Source organism: Acinonyx jubatus, chromosome B2, assembly GCF_027475565.1.
Source record: "Acinonyx jubatus isolate Ajub_Pintada_27869175 chromosome B2, VMU_Ajub_asm_v1.0, whole genome shotgun sequence".
Lineage (NCBI taxonomy): Eukaryota > Metazoa > Chordata > Mammalia > Carnivora > Felidae > Acinonyx > Acinonyx jubatus.
The window spans coordinates 76,376,583-76,397,813 of NC_069385.1; the positions used below are offsets into that span (position 1 = coordinate 76,376,583).

General features: G+C 37.5%; 1 protein-coding gene across 6 annotated transcripts in view; it reads left to right on the forward strand.

The window, feature by feature from the left end:
- The window catches only part of UBE3D (ubiquitin protein ligase E3D), a 156,672-nt gene that overhangs the window by 97,685 nt on the left and 37,756 nt on the right, over positions 1 to 21,231 (forward strand). The window contains exon 10 of one of the 6 annotated variants that reach the window (XR_008298493.1): positions 6,684 to 6,782. The exons of 2 other annotated variants lie outside the window; for them this stretch is intronic. Coding sequence is in view for 3 of the 4 variants with exons in the window: in XM_053222527.1 (XP_053078502.1) it covers positions 654 to 893 (240 nt within the window). In the remaining variant the exon portion in view is untranslated. Of the gene's footprint in view, positions 1 to 653; positions 944 to 6,683; positions 6,783 to 18,008; positions 18,243 to 21,231 lie in introns of those variants that run through there. 3 more of the 6 variants (XM_053222527.1, XM_053222526.1, XM_027057345.2) reach the window with 3 other exon arrangements.

Here is a 21,231-nt window from a genome sequence, read left to right on the forward strand (position 1 = left end):
TCATGAACTCAGGTTAATTATTTTCCTCATCACTTTTCATTATTCACCTGCACTTAACACAATCCCTGACTTTTGAAGTAACCTGAAGCATTGTCATGGTGTTTATATTTTTTCTTTTACTTGTTTTCTTCTACCATGACCCCTCCCTTTTACAGTCAGGTGCTTTGTAAAATCCAGGTGTTAGTTACCTCTCCAAGTCATCTTGCTGCCACTCAGTTATGCACACCTAACATCCCAGTATCTCACAGCTTCTGAGTTTCTTCCTTCCTTCGGGGATGTGTAACCTCTTGACTCCTCTCTCCTTCTCAAGGCAAATCTAGTCTGGTAGGACACTCAAGGTGTAGCGTAGTCTTAGATCTGCCACCAACTGGACTTGCGAACCTGGTCTAGTTAGGTAACACATACGGGTCCCAGTTTCTTTATCTGTACATTGAGGGGATTGGGTTAGATTATAAAGTTCCTTTAAAGTACGTGCACACAGAATCATTTTGTCTGCTCCCAGCTATTCATAATTTATCCACCAAGGCTGAATAGTATAACTTTGTTCCTTAAAGGGACTAGGTTCTTATTTCTCCTGAACATCTTGAAAGTGTGTAACTGAAGAAAAGTATAGATGAAGCCACATTATGTGTTTTTATCTTTTTCTCTCCAAGAGAATGGAATCCATATCACAAGACCTTCCTAGTAGCTACAAAGAAGGGTCAGGAATGATGGGAGTAGAGAGCTGTGTGGCCCTCGGCTCTTCCAGCCTGAGAGACCCAGATCATGAGAAGACCCTGGCAGATGGACCATTAGAGAAAAGGAAGAGGAAGAAAGTTGGGATATTCTCTGGACAGCCCAAGCTTGACTTCTCTGCTTTCCTTTTCCTTCTCTACTCTCCCTCAGGCTTCTAGTACTTTCAAGTTTGCCTCTTGTTTCCAACTCTGGATCCTGGTCCACATTGAAACATTTGTGACTTAGGTTTTACATTTGCATTTATTTGTAATTTATTTGTAAATTTGTATTTATTTGTAAATAAGTAAATTATAAATGATTGCTTATTCCAAGAAACTTTTCGAAAATGTGGGCCTTTCCTCTTCCCTGGAGCTATAGTAACAAGAGGACTTGGCTCTTTCTCACACATTTAGCACGACTGTGTTCAGTCAAGTGGCTTCCTGGTGGTGGGTCTTCCTTCCTTGGAAAGGAGGCTAAAGATATATGTCTGCTTTTAGAAATAAAGTAGCATCAAGATGGAAATGACTGAACATGCTTATCCCATAGAGGAAGCTACTGTGTTGTTCACAGGAGCTTTGCTGCCTGGAGGGGGAAACAGCAGCCTGGGAATGATGCCAACCTTTAAGGGAATGATGGATTGCAAGGTGGAACTGCTCTAAGTCTCCATTGAGAACCTCTCGTGAGCCCTCCTAGAAACGACGAATAGCTTAACCAAAGTGAAACGATTTAGAACAGGAAAGGTGTTAAGGCACTAGGCCAAAAGAATGGTGAGAAACAAAATGAAGTTATTTTATTGTCCTTTCCATCCTTGCTCTTCTATTTTTTAATTTTTGTTAATGTTTATTTATTTTTGAAAGAGAGAGACAGAGCATGAGTAGGGGAGGGTCAGAGAGAGAGGGAGACACAGAATCCAAAGCAGGCTCCAGGCTCTGAGCTGTCATCAGAGCCCAATGTGGGGCTTGAACCCACGAACCATGAGATCATGACCTGAGCCAAAGTCAGACGCTTAACCTACTGAGCCACCCAGGTGCCCCCCCATCCTTGCTCTTCTAGACCTGCTAAGTGACATGGTAGGGAAAAGCCCTGGCATGGAGGCAAGAGATGGGTTTGCATTTTGCTCAGCTGCTCTACCTGCACCAGTGTGATGGGGTGTGAATCACCTACATGCCTAGATCTCAGGTTTCTCATTCTTCCAGCTCAAAAATCCACTGATTCTAAGTTTCAGTAGTTGAAGGACTCACAGTAGTGTGAAAGCTTCTGAATTAAGTTCACCTGAAGAGGAAAGACTGACATCCAATTTAAGGCTGGCTTCCCCTTAAAGATAAAGATCAGCATGTTTGCTTCTTACTAGCTTAGAAGTTGGGAATGATGGTTGCAAAGGAATGATTATGTTGGGATGGCAGGGAAGGGATGTCTGTACCTTCAACCTGGGCTTCATGCAGTTAATATCTGTTAGCTTTCAACAATTGAGGTCAGTTGGATTAATCTGTTAGAAGGCTGTCTAGTGCATTGTCTGAAGCTATAATAAAGGAACATAGACTAAACCAGAGTAAAGAATTAGCTGAGTATTGTTTAGGTACTGGTGCCTTTTCTTGTCTTTTTAGAGTTGTACATATGTAGGTTTTTTTAATGTTTATTTATTTATTTTGAGACAGAGAGAGAGTGCACACATGCACAAGCCGTGGAGGGGTGGAGAGAGAGGGGTAGAAAGAATCCTATGAGGATTTAATCCCATGAGCCATGACATCATGACCTGAGCTGAAATCAAGAGTCAGATGCTTAACCAACTGAGCCACCCGGCACCCTCATGTGTAGTTCTTTATAAACAACTACCTTTGTCCATACTTCCAATGTCTTTGACTCTCTTGCTTCTGATCTTAAATTATTATTTCCTTATCTTTTAACTTCAGTTTGGATGTCATGTGTAAAGGCAATAAACATTTGAGACATTGTCCATTTGGACTGTCAGCTGCTTTTCAGCAGGTCTTGCTAATATACTAATGTTTTTAGCAAAAATCAGAGCATTACAAACAGAAGACATGGTTCTCGGTATTTTAAATAGGTGTGTTAAATCTGCTTACATGATTGTGATTTCTAATATAGTTGGAATTATGTATACCATCTTTGTATAGGTGAGTGTGATGAGAGGGGTGTGTATTTTTTGGTAGTTACACTTTTCTTCCTTTTTTCTTATTTTTTAATCTCTGCTTTCTTGATTTTTTTCATCCTTTTGAAAAAAATTCTCTGCTGTCTTAGAAGCAGTAGCATGAAGGGTTTTTTTTTTTTTTTTAATGAGTGCTCTTAAAATTTTTAAATACATAGAGTAGAAAGTTTTCTAGCAAAAACAATCAGTATCTTTACGTTTTTCAAACAGGCAAGAACTTTATCAGTATTTTATCTATGTTTTTATTATTGAAGTATAGGTGACATACAATGTTATATTGGTTTCAGGTATACAGTGTAGTGATTCAGCAATTCTGTACATTACTCAGCACTCATTATGATTAAGTGTAGGCACCATACAGTGTTATACTGTTATTGACTATGTTCCTTATGCTGTACTTTTTATCCCTATAACATTGGTTTTGTAACTGGAAGTTTGTCCCTCTTAATCACCTTCACCTATTTCACTCATTCCTCCCCACAACCATCTGCCCTCTGGCAACCACGAGTTTGTTCTCTGACTTTTAAGAATCCATTTTTGTTTGTTTTGTTTTTGGGATTCCACATATAGGTGAAATCAGGCAGTATTTTGTCTGACTTATTTTGCTTAACATAGTCCCCTCTATTCCATCCATGTTGTCGCAAATAGATCTCATTTTTTCTGGCTGAGTAATATTCCATTGTACATGTATACCACATCTCCTTTATCCACTCATCTATTGGTCACTTGGGTTGCTTTCATAACTTGGCTATTGTAATATGACAGTAAATATAGGGGTACAGGGGCACCTGGGTGGCGCAGTCGGTTAAGCGTCCGACTTCAGCCAGGTCACGATCTCACGGTCCGCGAGTTCGAGCCCCGCGTCAGGCTCTGGGCTGATGGCTCAGAGCCTGGAGCCTGTTTCCGATTCTGTGTCTCCCTCTCTCTCTGCCCCTCCCCCGTTCATGCTCTGTCTCTCTCTGTCCCAAAAATAAAAATAAATGCTGAAAAAAATTAAAAAAAAATATAGGGGTACATATATCTTTTCAAATAAATGTATTCTTTCAGTAAATACCTAGTATTGGAATTATTGGATCATATGGTATTTCTATTTTTAATTTTTTGAAGAACCTCCATACTGTTTTTCACAGGGGTTGCACCAATTTACATTCCCACCAGCAGTGCACAAGGGTTCCCTTTTCTCTATATCCTTGCCAATTCTTTTTATTTCTTGTCTTTTTGATATTAACTGTTCTGACTGGTGTGAAGTAATGTCTCTCTATGGTTTTGATTTCCATTTTTTTGATGATTAGTGATGTTGAGCATGTGTCTATTGGACTCTGTATGTCTTCAGAAAAATATCTATTCAGGTCCTCTGCACATTTTTTAAATGGATTGTTTGGGTTTTTGAGTTCTTTAAGTTCTTTATATATTATGGATATTAACTCTTTATTGGATATATGTTTGCAAATACCTTCTCCCATTCAGTAGATTGCGTTTCAGTTTTGTTGATAGTTTTGTTTGCTGTGCAAAAGCTTTTGATTTTGATGTAGTCCCAGTAGTTTATTTTTGCTTTTGTTTCTCTTGCCTGGAGAGACTTATCCACTGCCAAGAGATTACCACCTATGTGTTCTTTTAGTTTTATGGCTTCGGGTCTCACATTTAGGTCTTTTTTTTTTTTAATGTTTATTTATTTTTGAGACAGAGAGAGACAGAGCATGAACAGGGGAGGGGCAGAGAGAGAGGGAGACACAGAATCTGAAACAGGCTCCAGGCTCTGAGCGGTCAGCACAGAGCCCAACGCGGGGCTCGAACTCAGGGACCGTGAGATCATGACCTGAGCCGAAGTCGGACGCTTAACCGACCGAGCCACCCAGGCGCCCCACATTTAGGTCTTAATAAATTTTGAGTTTATGTTTTAAATGTACGAAAGTAGGCCAGTTTCATTCTTTTGCATGTAGCTGTCCAGTTTTTCCAACCCCATTTATTGAAAAGCCTGTCTTTTCTTCATTGTATGCTTTTGCCTTTGCCATAGATTAATTGACGATTTACACATGGGTTTATATCTGGGCTTTCTATCCCGGTTCACTGATCCATGAGTTTATTTTGGTGCCAGTACCATACTGTTTTGATTGCTATAGCTTTGTAGCATATCTTGAAATCTGGGGTTGTGACACCTTCAGCTTTGTTCTTTCTCAAGATAGCTTTGACTATTTGCAGTCTTTTGTGGTTCTATACAAATTTTAGGATTATTTATTTTAGTTCTGTGAAAAATGCTATGGGTATTTTGATAGGGGTTGCATTGAATCTTTAGATTGGTTTGAAGCTTTAGATTGTAGTGTGGACATTTTAACAATATTAATTCTTTTAGTCCATGAGCATGGAATATCTTTCCATTTGTGCCATTTTCAGTTTTTTTTTTCATATTGCCTTACAGCTTTCAAAGATTGGATCTTTCACCTTCTTTGTAAAATTTATTCCTGAGTATTTTAATCTCTTTGGTGCAACTGCAAATGGTATTATTGTTTTCTTAATTTTTCCTCTGCTGCTTCATTATTAGTGTATAGAAATTTAATGGATTTCTGTACTTTGATTTTGTATCCTGTGACCTTACTGAACTCACTTATCAGTTCTACTAGTTTTTTGGTGGGAGTCTTTAGGGTTTTCTATGTATAGTATCATATCTTCTACAAATGGTAAAAGTTTTACTTCTTCCTTACCGATATGGTCTGATTGCTGTGACTGTGACTTCCAGTACTATGTTAAATAAAAGTGGTAAGAGTAGATATCTTTGCCTTCTTCCTGATCTTAGAGGCATTGGGTATGATGTTACCTGTGGGGTTTTCATATATGGCCTTTATTATGTTGAAGTATATTCCCTTTAAACCTACTTTGTTGAGAGTTTTTATCACAAATGGACATTATATTTTGTCAGATGCTCTTCTGCATCTGTTAAGGTAATCATAAGATTTTTGTTTTTTCTCTTGTTAATGTGATGTATCATGTTGATTGATTTATGAATATTGAACAATGCTTGCATCCCTGGAATAAATCCCACTTGGTTGGGCGAATGATCCTTTTAATATATGTTGAATTTGGTTTGCTAATATTTTGTTGAGGGTTTTTGAATGTATATTCATCAGGGATGTTGGCCTGTAGTTTTCTTTTTCTGCAATTTGTTTGTCTGGTTTTGGTATCAGGGTAATGCTCGCTTTGTAGAATGAATTTGGAAAATTTCCTCCCTCTTGTATTTTTTGGAATAAATTGAGAATAGCTATTAATTCTTATTCAGATTTTTGGTAGAATTTACCTATAACCTATCTGTCTTAGACCTCTGTTTGGTGCGAGTTTTTTGATTACCAATTCAATTTTGTTAGTAATTAGTATGTCCACATTTTCTATTTCTTCTTGATTCAGTTTTGAAAGATTGTATGTTTCTAGGTTTATACAAATTTTCTAGGTTGTCCAGTTTTTTGGCATATAATTTTTCACTATATTCTCTTGTAATTCTTTGTATTTTTGTGGTTTCAATTGTTATTTTTACCCCTTGATTTCTGATTTTATTTATTTGACTTGTCTCATTTTTTCTTGATGAGTCTGATAAAGGTTAATCAATTTTGTTTATCTTTTCAAAGAACCAGCTTTTGGTTTAATCAATCTTTTCTATTGTTTTTTTTTTCATCTCTACTTTATATATTTCCATTCTGATCTTTATTACTTTCTTCCTTCTTCTTTATATTGTGAATTTTATTATACTTGATGACATCACAGAGTTCCCCTAACCTCTCCTTAATTTTTATTATTATTTTTTCTTTTTACTGTGCAGCTTGGTTGCTTTCCATTACCCTGTCTTCTGGGTCATTGATCCATTTTTCTTCATCCTGTAATCTGCTGTTGATTTGTGCTAGAGTATTTTCCACTTCAGGTATTGTATTCTTCAGCTCTGTTCCTTTTTTACATATATATATTCTTTTATCTCTTTGTTGTTCTTACTGAGTTCATCCATTCTTTTCTTAATTCTGGTGTCTTTATGATCATTACTTTGAACTCTTTATCAGGCATATTGTTTATCTCCATTTCACTTAGCTCGTTTTCTGTGATTTTTGTCTTACTCTTTCACTGGAATATATTCCTCTGTCTCCTTATTTTGTCTCACTCTCTGCATTTGTTTCTGTAGTCTAGGTAAGTAAGTTACATCTCCTGATTTTGAAAGTAGCGGCCTTGTGTAGAGGAGGTCCTGTAGCACAGTCCCTGCTGGTCATCAGAACCAAATGCTCTAATGCTTCCCTTTGTGGGGTGTGTATGCCCACCTGTTGTAGCATAGCTGCAGTTGCCTTCAGCCCAGCCGGCTGCAATGAACTAATACATCTGTTGTGGGCACACTAGGCATGGTTTATTCCCTGCGCTGCTGAGAAGTGTGGCTTGATGGTGTGTGAGGTTATCTCCCCTGCTGCAGGAGTCACTTTGGAGGTGGGTCTGCTGAGGAATGCCAGGTGGGGCATTTGGTGCTAGCATGGTAGATGGAGAGTTAGAACTGGCTTCTGCAAACATCTGGCTATGTAGGCTGGGGGAGTGCAAGAAAATGGCTCCTCCCAGCACTTTTGTTCCTGAAGAAATCTCCTACAGATCCCTGCCCCTCCTGCACAGCTGTAAGATTAGTCAATAAATCTCATTCACCTATACCCCAGGTACTTTTCAGACTGCTGCTTCTGTGCTGTGTCACAGGCCGAGTTATTTAGCATGGGCTTTTTAAGGGTGGGGACTGGATTTCATGCCACCTTCTGGAGTTAAGTCCCACTAGTTTTCAAAGCCAGATATTATGGGGACTTATCTTCCTGGTGCAGATCCCCAGGGCAGGAGTGCCCAATGTGGGGTCTGATCCCCACTTCTCCATGCTTGTGATATCCCTCCAGATTTTGGGTAGTCATCCGGGGAATTGGTTCCCAACTGTGTCTCTGCCCCTGATACCCTTTTCTCTGTGGCCTTCTCTCTGTGACTAGCTGTGGCAAGTCTTTTCTGCCAGTCTTTGTTTGCAAAGTTAGTTATAATAGATGTACTTACCTCAGTGCATCCATGGGATGAGGTGAGCTCAAGATCCTTCTACTTCTACTCTACTCATCAAGTTCCTTAACTCTCTATTTAGCACATTTTCCCCTGACCCCACACCTTCCCCATTTATTCTCTACTGTTTTTATGTGTTTTAATTTTAAATATTTTAATATTCATTACATACCTGCATAACAGTTGGCATGCTTTTTGTTTTTCTCCTGCATCCCATATCCTTTAGTATTCCTTTCACTAAGTCTATGAATAGCACACTCTCTTAGTCTAGGTCTAAAATGTCTCTATTTTGTTCACAGTCTTGAATGATGACTAAGCTAGGTATAGAATTCTGTACTCCTTTTCAGTGAAGATCTATCACTTACTGCTTTCTGCCATCTATTTCTGTTGATAAGACAGCTGTTGTAAGATTATTTGGTATTACTCTGAAGATAACCCATCCTTTTTTCCCTACCGGTCTGTAAGATTTTATCTTTGTGTTTGGTGTACTGTAGTTGTATAGTGATGTCCAGGTATGGATTTAAAACAATTTTTTCTACTTAATACTCTGAGACCACTTTATCTGAGGACTCCTGTCTTTAATTGGTTCTGGAACGTTGTGAACTATTATGTAGTAAATCTCCATTATCCCTCCCCTCCCATTTCCTTCTATTTACCTCCTATGAGACATATATTAGAATCTTTTAAGCTTTTCTCCTTTGCCCCTTAAATGTTCTTTCATATATATACCTGAATTCAAGATAAAGCCCTCAGTACTAAGTTTTCCATTTAACCCATTCTGGTGTTTATCCCCATTATTGAGGTTTTTTTCAATGGATATATATTTTTTATTTCCGAGATACAAAGTTTCAAAAACCTTTCTGAGAAAAAAAGGGGGGACACGTGGGTGGCTCAGTTGGTTCAGTGTCTGACTTCAGCTCAGGTCATGGGCTCATGGGCCTATGGGCCATGGGCTCATGGTTTGTGGGTTCAAGCCCCGCGTCGGGCTCTGTGCTGACAACTCAGAGCCTGGAGCCTGCTTTGGATTCTGTACCTCCCTCTCTCTCTGCCCCTCCCTCACTCACGCTCTGTCTCTGAAAAATAAACATTAAAAAAAAAAAAAAAAAAACACCTTTATGAGAATTTGAAATCAGCATGCTTTTAAGTCTTTTTTCATTTGTTCTGTTTTTTTAATTTTGTGTGCAGCTGCTTACTTCTAGTTGTTAATTTTGTAGCTGTATGATTTAGGGTTCAATTTCTCATGTGTTTTAGAATTTTAGTGTCATCTTTGGCTTTCTAGGACTTAACCTTAGTTTTCATACCTGTAGAAGGGGAATAATACCTACCCTTACTGTCTGGAAGGACTTTGTAAATAATAAAGGCAAGGTGTGGCCATTTTTATAATTAATGTAAGTGGTATCACATTTTACCACTGCTCTCTATCTTTGAAGTCAAATTTGTTGAGGATGGGTAGGTGGCATGATGAGAAAAGGAAATACATTAGGTCATAATAGAATTATACATCCCCAGATTTTTAGTTGTCTGCTAAATGTCAGCAGTTCAGGGCACAAATTGCAGAGTAGTTTCTAGAAGCAAATGGATTGTGGCTTTGTTTTTACTTTTAGAGTTGTGTGAAATAGAAAGGAAATTGTGTTTAATGACAGTAGAGCTAGCTCAACCATTCACTGCATTTTCAGTTTTTCTTGACTCTGTTGTTTCTTTTCAACCCGATAATGGTGTCTCGAGTGTACCTTGCTGTATAGTGTTTAGGTGCTTTTAAAAATCCATTTAAACTAAACTTGCTCTGGATATAAACAGAGGGTTTATTACATTATGTCTTTCAGTTGATTATTACTTTCATTTCATAACATCAAAGGCTTGGAGAGTCTCACTGTGGAGATGATGCTTTTTATCAGTTTTATAAACCACTTTGTATCATCCTTCTCTGTCCTGTGCACCCCGCCCCCCCCCCAAAAAAAAAACCCTCTAAAAACGATGTTGAGAATCAGTAAGAGAAATCACAGTCTGAGTTTGACTCTGGAATACACAGAACTAAACATTTTCTTCTTCTGTTGCCACATTCTTGGCAAAAGTCGGCTGGACCCCTGCTTTTCTCCTTAAACAGGATATTTTTTAAATTGAAAAACTTGTATCTCACTCTTTGTTCTTCCTCTGGATAGTCAAAAAAACGTTCCATACGCATCAAAATGGCGGTAGCTATATAATAATCAGGCTCAAAAACTGAAAACAATATGAAACAATTTCCGAATTATAAAAGTTCTGCACACATACTTGGAGAGAGACAAGGCCAAAAGTGCAAACTAACTGTGAGTAAATAGAAAAAAACATCAACAAGTCTAATTCCTTATACTTTCTTCCCACCTCCACTCTGTCATAAGGGTTTTTGTGAGCAAAAGCAGAACAAGAAAAACTGCAAAGAAGACAGAAGAGAGAGGCTAGCAAAGGTGCCTAAGGGTGATTTTGAATGGCCACTAGAAAAGTTAAATCCAGCCTAAAATAAATGCTGGAAAAATGTGTAAGCAGATCAGAGCTTGGATTATAGGGAAGAGATTTTAAAGTATATGTGATTGAAAGGGCCAGGTGACATATAGGACAAGGTATAACATTTGAAAAGACAGACACAGTGGATAGGGGGCAAGCATAATTTATTTTATTTTATTTTTTACTGTTATTTATTTTGAGAGAGCAAGAGAGCGCGTTTGGGGTCTCCAGCAGAGAAAGAGGAAGGGGGGGAGGGACAGAGAGAGGGGGAGAGAGAGAATCCTAAGCAGCAGAGCCATCCAGGCACCCCACCAGGCACAAGCACAATTTAAAAGGGTAAGCATTACTTACTGGGGCAGTCTTTCCTCTGGAGGAGAGGAAAAAAGGCAAAGAAAAAGAAAGGGCTTTTTAGCAATTAGATGGAGAAAAGAAGAAAATCGGGTTGAAGGTAGGGGGGATTTAGGGTTCTGTAAGACAAAGAAAATCACATAATCAGAAGTCTGACAAGTCCTTTCCCACCACCAAAAGAAACACACTGACAGAAAAAACCCACTCAAGTACCTGGGCTTTGCTAGGCTGACGGAAAAATCCCAGACTTTTTTAAAAATAGGGATTAAAAAAAGAAAGACTCCAATATCATAAAAATGAAAAAAAATAGAGAAATTTTGCAAAAAATCATGAAACTCATGATCTTCATGAAAATCATGGTCTTAACCATCAATTCAGGAAAGACCTTCCCTGCAAAATGACCATGAAGCAAAAGAAAAGTGTTTAAGTTCACACTCTAGACAGAATTAAGGACATCAAGCATTTGAGATACGAAAAACCACTCTGAGTCAGAAATGCAAAATGGACAAGAACCAGGATAAATAGAAAAGGAGTTGATTGAACTCAGGAAATGTAAAGAAGAGAAGATGGTCTCAGGAATGAAGAATAAGTTTTAAATTGCCCAATTGAAAATAGACACTAATGAAAATTTAATAAAGGGTTTGAAGATAGGAAAATAACCAGGAAAATGAAAATGACATAAAGGAAGAAAGAAATAAGAAAGGGAGGCAGATTTTTACCTCTGCCCTCTTAGGTTTTTTTTTTGGCAGGCTCTGAGAAACTGACATAAGACAGATTAACAGGAGAAAGGCGTACAAATTTATGTAAGTTTTGCGTGACACAGAAGCCCTCATAGGAGTGAAGGACCAAAGAAATGGCAAAACCCATTAGCTTGGAAAGAAACTGTGAATCAAAGATTTTATATAATTAATAGGTTGCACAGAGAAGCAATTGGGGAAAGGCAAGCTATGTGAGGAGGCAAAAGGAAGGTAAGAATTATTTTAACAAAGTCTGTTTGTATAAAAACTTTTTGTCTCAACTTATGGTCCTTGGAATGCTATTTTCCTTCTGGTTTAGGAAGGACAATTTGCATGTGGGAATTTCATATCCTGCTTTTAAGAAAAAGAAGGAAGTCAATGTGTTTTTCTTGTGTGTGTTATTGCTGTTTTTCAAGTACTTTAACACAAAATAATCTTTATGTTAAAGTAGCCTATTTTGGAGTGTCTTATTCTGCAACCCTTCAGGTCTAAGAGAAATGGGAATGAAAGATAAGTAAAGAAAGGATCACTTAAAAATTTGTTTTCAGAGTCCCTAAGGGGAAAAAAAGGGAAACAAAATAATGATACTGAGATAATATTTAAAACTATACTTTAAAAATAAATTACAGGGATGCCTGGGTGGCTCAGTGGGTTGAGCATTCGACTTCGGCTCAGGTCATGATCTCGCAGTTTATGGGTTTGAGCCCTGCATTGGACTCTGTGCTGATAGCTCAGAGCCTGGAGCCTGCTTCAGGCTCCCTCTCTTTCTGCCCCTCCCCCACTCATGCTCACTTTCTTTCTCTCTCTCTCTCTCTCTCTCTCTCAAAAATAAATAAGCATCTTAAAAAATTTTTTTAAATAAATAAAAATAAATTAAAGAAATAGAAAAAGACCTGAATCTACACATTGAGGGAGTTCGTTGGGTACTTGGGAAAATTAATGCAGACTGACCAAGTCTAAGACATATCTGACTGAAATCGTAGATTTCAGAGATAAAGATAAAATACTCAAGTGCTCTAAGCCAAAAGATCAAATAATTTAGAAAGGCAAAATAATTAGACTAGCATGAGACTTAAAAACCTACAAATCAAGACAACAGTGATTGATATGTAAATATCAATATATGCCTCTTGTAGGGAAAGAAACAGGATTATGTTTTGTAAATTCTTGGTTATAAAATACCATGATAGGTGTGTGACTAAACATATCAATGCTAACAATAAATGTGAATGGGCTTAATTTACCTATTAAAAGAAAAATATTTGCAATTTGGCTTATAATGTAAAACCCAAGTATATATTCTATATCAGATACCTAGCTGAAACAGTGATTTACATATTCAAAAAAAACCCCCAAAAACTCTCAAGGAAAGAAAGTATGAATCAAGGATTTTATAGCCAGCTAAGCTGTCTTTTAAATATCAAAGCAAAACTGAACCAGTTTTGGCCATACAAAAATTTAGGGAATCCTGCATTTACCAGTCTTTCTTAAAGAATGTACTAGAGCAGGGGTCAGAAAACCATGGCCTGCCATCTGTTTTGTAAGTAAAGTTTTACTGTAACATAGCCACAGTTACTTGTTTACATATCATCTGTGACTGCTTTTCTGCTACACTGTGACAGAGTTGAGTAATTGCAATAAGGCCTACAAAACCTAAGTATTTACTTTCTGATTTTTTACATAAAATGTGTGTTGACCCCCAACCCCAAGATTCCCAAATAATGACTGAAAAAACATCAGCATAGGACTAACATCAGTTGTGGCCTTTACATGTACATAGGTGTTCACGGAAGACCAGAACAGGGATGGGCATGATGGCATAAGACGAATACACAAATATTGTATACTGTGATGAAGTTGAAATAATGTAACTAAAATCTGGGAGGGGAAGAGATAGAGAAAGATGAAAATTGGGGGAAAAAAATCACAGTGTATAAACAATAAGCGAGTGATAAAGAATACCATCAGCCAAAGAAAAACCTAATAAGCCAAATGGTGAATAGTTAAGGGACATTTAAAAGTGCATAAAGGGGCCACTAGAAGAAAAGTAAGAAACTCTTCTAAAAACCAATATATGCCTCTGGTAGGGGAAGAAACAGGATTATTTTTTGTAAATTCTCAGTTATAAAATACCATGTTAGATGTGTGGCTTGACATATCAGTCCTAACAATAAATGTGAATGGGTTTAATTTGCCTATTAAAAGAAAAATATTTACAATTTGGCTTATAATGTAAAACCCAAGTATATATTCTATATCAGATACCTAGCTAAAACAGTGATTCACATATTCTAAAAACAAAGGATGGACAAAAGTTTGTAGTGTATAAATGGAAACAAAAAGGAACGTTAGTGATTCTGGTATCAAACAACATAGGATTTAAGCCACAGAGCATTAAACATGACAAAGGACACTCCTTAATGCTAAAAGCCAGAGTTTACCAACAAAAACAATAAAGGGAAACACCTTTATACCTAGATATTAATTAAATTCTCTTACTAAACAACTCCTAGGTGAAAGGGGACATACAAATTGAAATTACAGAGTTTTTAAAAAATGATGACTGGTCTTTTATAACTGGCTTGAGTTAGCATAGTTTTCATGGTTTATCCACATTGTAACATCTATCAGTGCTTCATTCTTCTTTGTTGCTGGATAATAATCCATTGTATGGATATATCAGATTTTATTTATCCATTTATCAGTTAATGGATATTTGGTTGTTTCTATTTTTTTACTTTTCTGAATAATGCTGCTGTGAACAATCAGGTAGCTATTTGGAAAAAGATCCGTATGTCACACTGTACATAACAATAAACCCCAAACTGATTCGGGATGTAAATATAACAAATGAAAAATGATAGTGAAAACTGGTGAAATTTGAGTAAGATCTGTAGTTTACTTAATCATATTGCACAACTATTAATTTCCTGGTTTTGATGATTTTTCTGTGGTTATAGAAGATGTTAATATTAGGAGAAGCTGGTTAAGGTGCACATGGGTATGCTCTGTACTTTTTGGGGACAACTTTTCTCTAAAATTATTTCAAAATAAAATAGTTTAAAAATATTACATGGCAAACCAAAAAAATAAAATAAACATGTTCTACACAAGATGGGAGACTAGACCAAGGCTTATCCTTAGAGCCTTAAAAAAGGGAACATACTGGGTGCCAATTAGAGAAGAGAGGTGTTAGAGGATGGCCAGACTCCATTTGACAGTTGGGGCCAGGAGGGAGCTGGATACAAATCAAGAAGGCATCAGACTGAGTGTAGTTTACTTTATTACCATAATATGTAAGATAACATGTAAGACTTGACATAGAGTTGGAAACTTTTCATATATACACCATAATTAATTGTCTTTCAGTTTGGTTACCATTTATTTCAAAGCCTTGAGGCTTGGTGGTGGTGTGAATTCACATTCTGAGGGTTGGAAGGATGGATGGAAAATGCTGAAGAAGTAAATGTTGTTATCTTCATCTTTTTAAAGATTCTAGTGTTGAAACACTTGAGATACTGTCAGTGTTCAAAGAATAGTTAGTGGTGTTGAGGAGCTGGAATCTTAAGAAGATTGGTGGGGCGCCTGAGTGGCTTAGTTGGTTAAGCATCGACTCTTCGTTGCGACTCAGGTCATGATCTCATGGTTTGTGGGATCCAGCCCCATGTCCAGCTCTGCATGGAGCCTTCTTGGGATTCATTCTCTCTCTGTCTCTCTCTCTCTCTCTCTCTCTCTCTCTTTATCTCTCTCTGTCTTTGACCTTCCCCTGCTCATGTTCTCTGTCTCCCTCTCAAAATAAATAAACATTTAGAACTAAAAAAAAAAAATTTAAAGAAAATTGGAAATATTCTGTTTGTTTTAGAAAGCCCGTATCTAAGTCTTTAATTATAAAAGAGCTTAGTAAAAATGATATTTTCTCAAAAAGCAGTTACGTGACCCTTTTTTCCCAAAAGTCTTAGTTCCATGATGAGACAGACAGTTCCATTTTATGAGAGTTTATCTCTATCAGATGTGATTAGGGCCCAAGGTCATGCAGGACAAACATGGCTATTGAAAAGCCACTCATTCCTATGAAGTAAGAAATCCTTTGTAGGCTAAATGGACATCTTATATTTACCTAAAGAAAGATTTGTTATTTCTATGGTTCTGATTATGTCATTTCTTCATACTCTGATTTTTATGTTTTTATTTTATTTTTCAGAGAGAGAGAGAGAGCGAGCATGAGCAGGGGAGGGGCAGAGAGAGAGGGAGACAGAATCTGAAACAGGCTCCAGGCTCTGAGCTGTCAGCACAGAGCCTGATGCCGGGCTCGAACCCATGAACCGTGTGGGATCATGACCTGAGCCAAAGTCAGACACTTAACTGACTGAGCCACCCAGGCTCCCCTTTCCTCTGATTTTATCATAAAATCAAGCAGGAACCATAGTAGACATAGTTTTATTATTTTGGTTGCCATTTTGGTTTTTTGGAATTATGTTTGAAATAATGCAGAACAGTTGATTAAATGAGATGTTTATAGTCATTATATATAAAATTTGGACTAGGTTTAAATATGCAAGGCTTTGTTGCAATAGTGTTTCCATAAGAAAAGCAAGTTCATATTACATTACCTAACTTAGAGCTTTTTGTTCCCCCCCAAGAACATAATTTACCATATGTACAAAGACTGCTGCTATTTAGATTCCCTTGGATATCTTTATCCAGCATTTTGTCAAAGGGGAAATTGCCTTATGCATAATCTGAAATAATTGAAATAATTGGAAGTATAATGAGAGCCAACATTTAGAAGCTCCCTTGTGCTTTTTTCTACTCTGCAAAATAAAATTATCACTGAATGCATTCATGTTTTAAGATTTAGGCAGACTTGATAAATGAATCTTGTTTTCTAAATGTGTAGAGGGGCTAATATAAGGTGGTTGGTCTCCCTAAAACAGGTGTTGAAAGATCTTTTTAAGCTTCCCAATACATTTGCAAATTTATCATGATGAAGTGGCAATTTGCAATATAGAGCTGATTACAGAAATCAGGATATAGTTGAACTGTATTTTTAAAAATTCATATTATTTCCTGTTCCTCTGCTTTTTATGATACATGTAACATCATTAATAATGTTCTCAGATGTCCCTGAGAGGTTTGTAGTCTTGTTTTGTTTTTAGTGAATGATAGGAATTGGCTTTAAAAAGAAAGTCATTCCTATGTGTGATTCCCAGGATCTGTTTTAACATCTAACCAAATTTTGCATCCTTACTCACTTTTCACGTGGATTCCATTCCATTTCTGTGTTTCAGTTTAGAAGCCACAGTAAAGTGAACTGAAAATCATCCTGAAAAAGGGCTTGGGTAAAAGCAACTGGGATTTTCCTCTTCAGGAAGTATTTTTGCAGTGTCATTAGATCTTTGTTTTATATCCCCTGTTGGGTTGTGTCAGGGGAGAAGTCCATGTCAGTTTTAAGATTTCACACTCTGGAGCCAGAAATATGTAGATTTGGATACCAGTTGTACCATGTACTTACAAGTTGTGTGAGATCTGGGAAAATTTCCCCCACTTGTAATGGGAATTTAGTCTCTACTTAGTAGGAACAAAGGACCTACCAGTCAAGTACTAGTTATCTAATGTTTTTGTAATTCTGTGGGGCATCTACTATTATTCCTTACATTTTAGAGGTTGCATTTGTCACCATTCCTAATTTTTGGTTGTTTCTTTGAAACAACAGACTCCACCCTGGCTGGTTTGAGCAAAGCAGAATTTATCTGGTAGGTAGTTACATGTGCAGCCAGGAAGAGCACAGTGTGCCACCTAGGTTGTTTTGGGGAAAATGTCACTATGTCACTTTTCCAGGTGACCCTACCCTGCTGCCCTCAGAAAGTCTGACACTTCCCTCCATGGTCACCGCAGGATTCTCCATATTTCATCTTCCAGGTTACTTACTTTCAAAGCTAAGTGCTGAGCAAGGCATCCGTTTGGAGTCTGGTCCCACAATGCTGCCCTGGCTTCATGGAAGGCGGGGGAAACCAGTTTTCTGCCTCTGACCTAGGAGAGTAGGACCAATAAAGAAAGAAATTCCTCGAACATTTCAAGGGTGTTCAGAAGGTGCTGGGCAAGCAGAAAATATGACAGCACTCCAGGGACAGTTTTGTTACAGTAGATTGATTCATAAAGACTAAAATATATCTAAATTACAAGAAAGGTGACTTTGGCTTATTATTCCTTCTTCAAATCGTATATTTTATTTTTAAAGTAGATTTTGTTTTCAGACTTAACTGTGTCGCTTGTCCTTATCATTCAAATATTTGTCTTTATACATATAGGGCATCTTGACTTTGTGGGCCGTAACCACAGAAGCTAAGCAAGTTAAACCTTAGGGAATAAAAACCTCCTCTTCCTTACCCCCAAGCCTCTGTTGGCTTTTACTGTGAATGCCACCTAGCCAGTCTGTTTTTCTGCACAGAAATATTGAAACTATTTCTCTCCTCCATGACGTGGGAACCTGCTAATTTTCCCTCCGATATTTTTTTTTCCTTTAGACATCTTTCTCTTATCTTACCTACTAACCTGGAAATGTGGCTAAACTGGATCTCCGTGAAGAAAATGAGCACGCTAGCATTGGGGGGTACCAGGATTCAACTAGAAGAAACAGGAGTCTTTTTTTTTTCCTAAAGTATTTCTTTCTAATTTTAAAGCAAATATATAATGATGGTTGGGAATTTTAAAACTTAAAAGTCTAAAAAGGAAAATAAATTTCCCCTCCTACAGAGTTAGCATTTTGGTGTGTTTCCTTCCAGTGTTTTCTTTGCAGGCATACTTGGGCGGGAGGAGGGTAGTTGAAGAGAGAAAGAGAGCAGTTGTATTTACAAAAGCGGAATCAGGTTGTTTATAAAGTCAAATCCTACTCTCTTCATTTGTTTCCCGTATCAGTTAATAATAGCTAATATTTATTGAATATTTACTCTGTGGTAGTCACTCTTCTGAGCCCTTTTATACATAGTAATTCTTGTAATCTTTTCAAGAGTCCCCATTATAAGTACTATTTTTTCATCTATAAATATTTTATATGTATATCTAAAAGCTCAGTTTAAAAATAACCATAGGGGCGCCTGGGTGGCTCAGTCGGTTAAGCGTCCAACTTCAGCTCAGGTCACGATCTTGCGGTCCGTGGGTTCAAGCCCCGCATCGGGCTCTGTGCTGACAGCTCAGAGCCTGGAGCCTGTTTCAGATTCTGTGTCTCCCTCTTTCTCTACCCTCCCTGTTCATGCTCTGTCTCAAAAATAAATAAATGTTAAAAAAAAATTTTTTTAATAAAATAAAATAAAAATAAAAATAACCATAATACCATTACCACACTTTAAAAAGTTAGACATAGCCCTAATGACCAATTTTCAGATCTTTTAAATTGCATTAATAAATTTGGCTTTTTTGTGGTTTTGTTTTTTTATAACTTTTTTTTTATAATTACTATTATCATTTACATTTGTTACATGAGGAAACTGAGCCACAGAAATATTTTGAAAGTTGTGCTCACGAAGTGGGTAAGTGGTAGTCACTTTGAGCTCCTCCTTGGTATTTATCTCTGGGAGCTCTTTGAGGCCTGGGTTGAAAGTATAGTCCTGCAGAGAGGATTGTTTGTGGGGTCCCATAAATAGTATGAATTCCATCCTCAGACGTTCCTAAGAGTAGGCTTGTGACAAGGAATTCTCAGAGGTGTCTTTCCCCCCACCCTCCTGCCCCTGGAAGACAGATTGTTTTTCCAATTCATTTACTGTGGGGGAACGGCAGAGAAGGAAGGGCAGGGATCCCAAAGGCTTCTGATCCAGGCTTTTATTTTACAGGGCCACAGGTGTGTCCTCAGACCCCTAGCATTCCACAGGTTAAAAAGCTCATGCTCTAGTCCAGACCTTCAAGGATGAGCAGAATCCTCTGGGAAAACCCTCTCTTCAGACCTGGCTTACCAAGGGATTTCAGAATTCTTTCCTACCTCATAAGATTTGGTTATTCTCCTGACAATTCAACTATGTACTTAAAGATTTTAAAATATTTATTCAGCATTTTTAGTCTTTCATACTGAGGGCTGCTGCTGACATCAAGTCTACCATATTGAAAGAAATGGGAGTTAGATCTTTTTTTTTTTTCTAAAAGAGAAATATAAGTTTGAAATTTTAAGTGGTAACTTCAGAAGTTAAACTCATGGGTCAACTTAGTTTTCTAGGTCACAATCATGAGCAGAGAAATATATTAAAAAGAAGCAGTAACTACCATTTTGGGTCTCTTAATGGCATAAAGGGCTCTATGCTAAGTGCTTTTGCAGGGATCATCTCATTTAATCCAACACCACTATTCTGTATGATAGATGTGTTCTATAATTCTCATAGTAAAGATGAGGACACTGAAGCATAGAGAGTTCAGGTGATTTGCCCAAGATCACACAACTAATAGGTAATTTATAATACTGACCTTGGGTCATCAAGAAAAGGTTAAATTATGCTAGATGAAATCTTTTTAGGCTTGGTGCATTGCATTTTGAAAGACAGCAAAATGTGTAATATGTCTTAAATTTCCATTTAAATTGTATTGTTGCAGATCAATGTGGTGTTACCTCATTAAAAAGATAAGCATGTCAAAGATATACTAAAGGCAATTCACCTTGCCTTCTTTACTACTTTGCCTCCTCTAAGAAAAATTACTCTTAAAAGACCTCCCAAGGATTTTTCTGGCTATCAAATCCCAAAACGCATTTGTCAGCTTAGATGAGAAGAGAAACTTTGGCGAAGGACTTTAGAGATTAATTGCTAGACATGGATACCTTGTGTTCCATAATTCATCCCAAAACGCTTCTCTCTCAACTTCAGCCAACTGTGTGATATTCAGTTATAGTGTTAACGTATACTTCCCTCTATGGAAGTGTTTCTTGGAAATTTACATATATTTTTCCAGTTGAACATTAATATTAGGAATCAGACTTGGAAAATGTGACTTTCTTAGTATAGTAATTTCATGTGGTGGCATTTGAGGTACTGCTTTCTCAGGTAGTGGTGTTTTCAGTGAACCTTCTTTTGCATGTGTGACACTGTTTCCTGTTTGCCAGTTTGGGGATAAATACTGAAACAACAATGTCTGTGTGTTTTTCTCAACCAAGTTTTCATTCCCCTAAAGTAACCAGTCTCCATTAGTCCAGGAAAATCAGGAAAAAGATATCTGGGAAAACACTTTGCCAAATTCAAAAGTGGACAGTTTCCCTGATATTTTGACTCCCTCTATGCCAGGCTAGTAATGGAGACCTGTGCTCCGGGTCTCCCCTCACATCCTTTTAATCATCTGCCCTCCTGATCTGCTACTTCTAAGGCCTGGCACTAAAAAAAAGAGCCACCACTCTGGAACTTAGCAGCCCACCCCCTCCCCTGAGTTGCGTCTCAGGAAGTCAGCTATATCCTTGTGGGTGGCCCCCTTCCTTGCCTCTGAAAGCTCTAGCCTCAAAGAAAGGTAAGGGAGGCCAGTATTCAAACTCACTGGAGTCTTTCTGCCTTTCTTACACAAGAGTGAACACTCTTGTAACCTATTTGGAAAGGAATCCTTAGCAGCAACGAAAATACACTAGTTTATGTCTCGTTAAGTCATCCTGTTTACACCAAACCATATGTTCCCACAGGACTGTAATTATCTAAGCTAAACTAGGAATGTGTTCTGGAAAATGCTTTGGTCTTCTTTTCAACTTTTTCATTGAATCAGCTCAGGTATGTTTCTTGGTACCTGCTA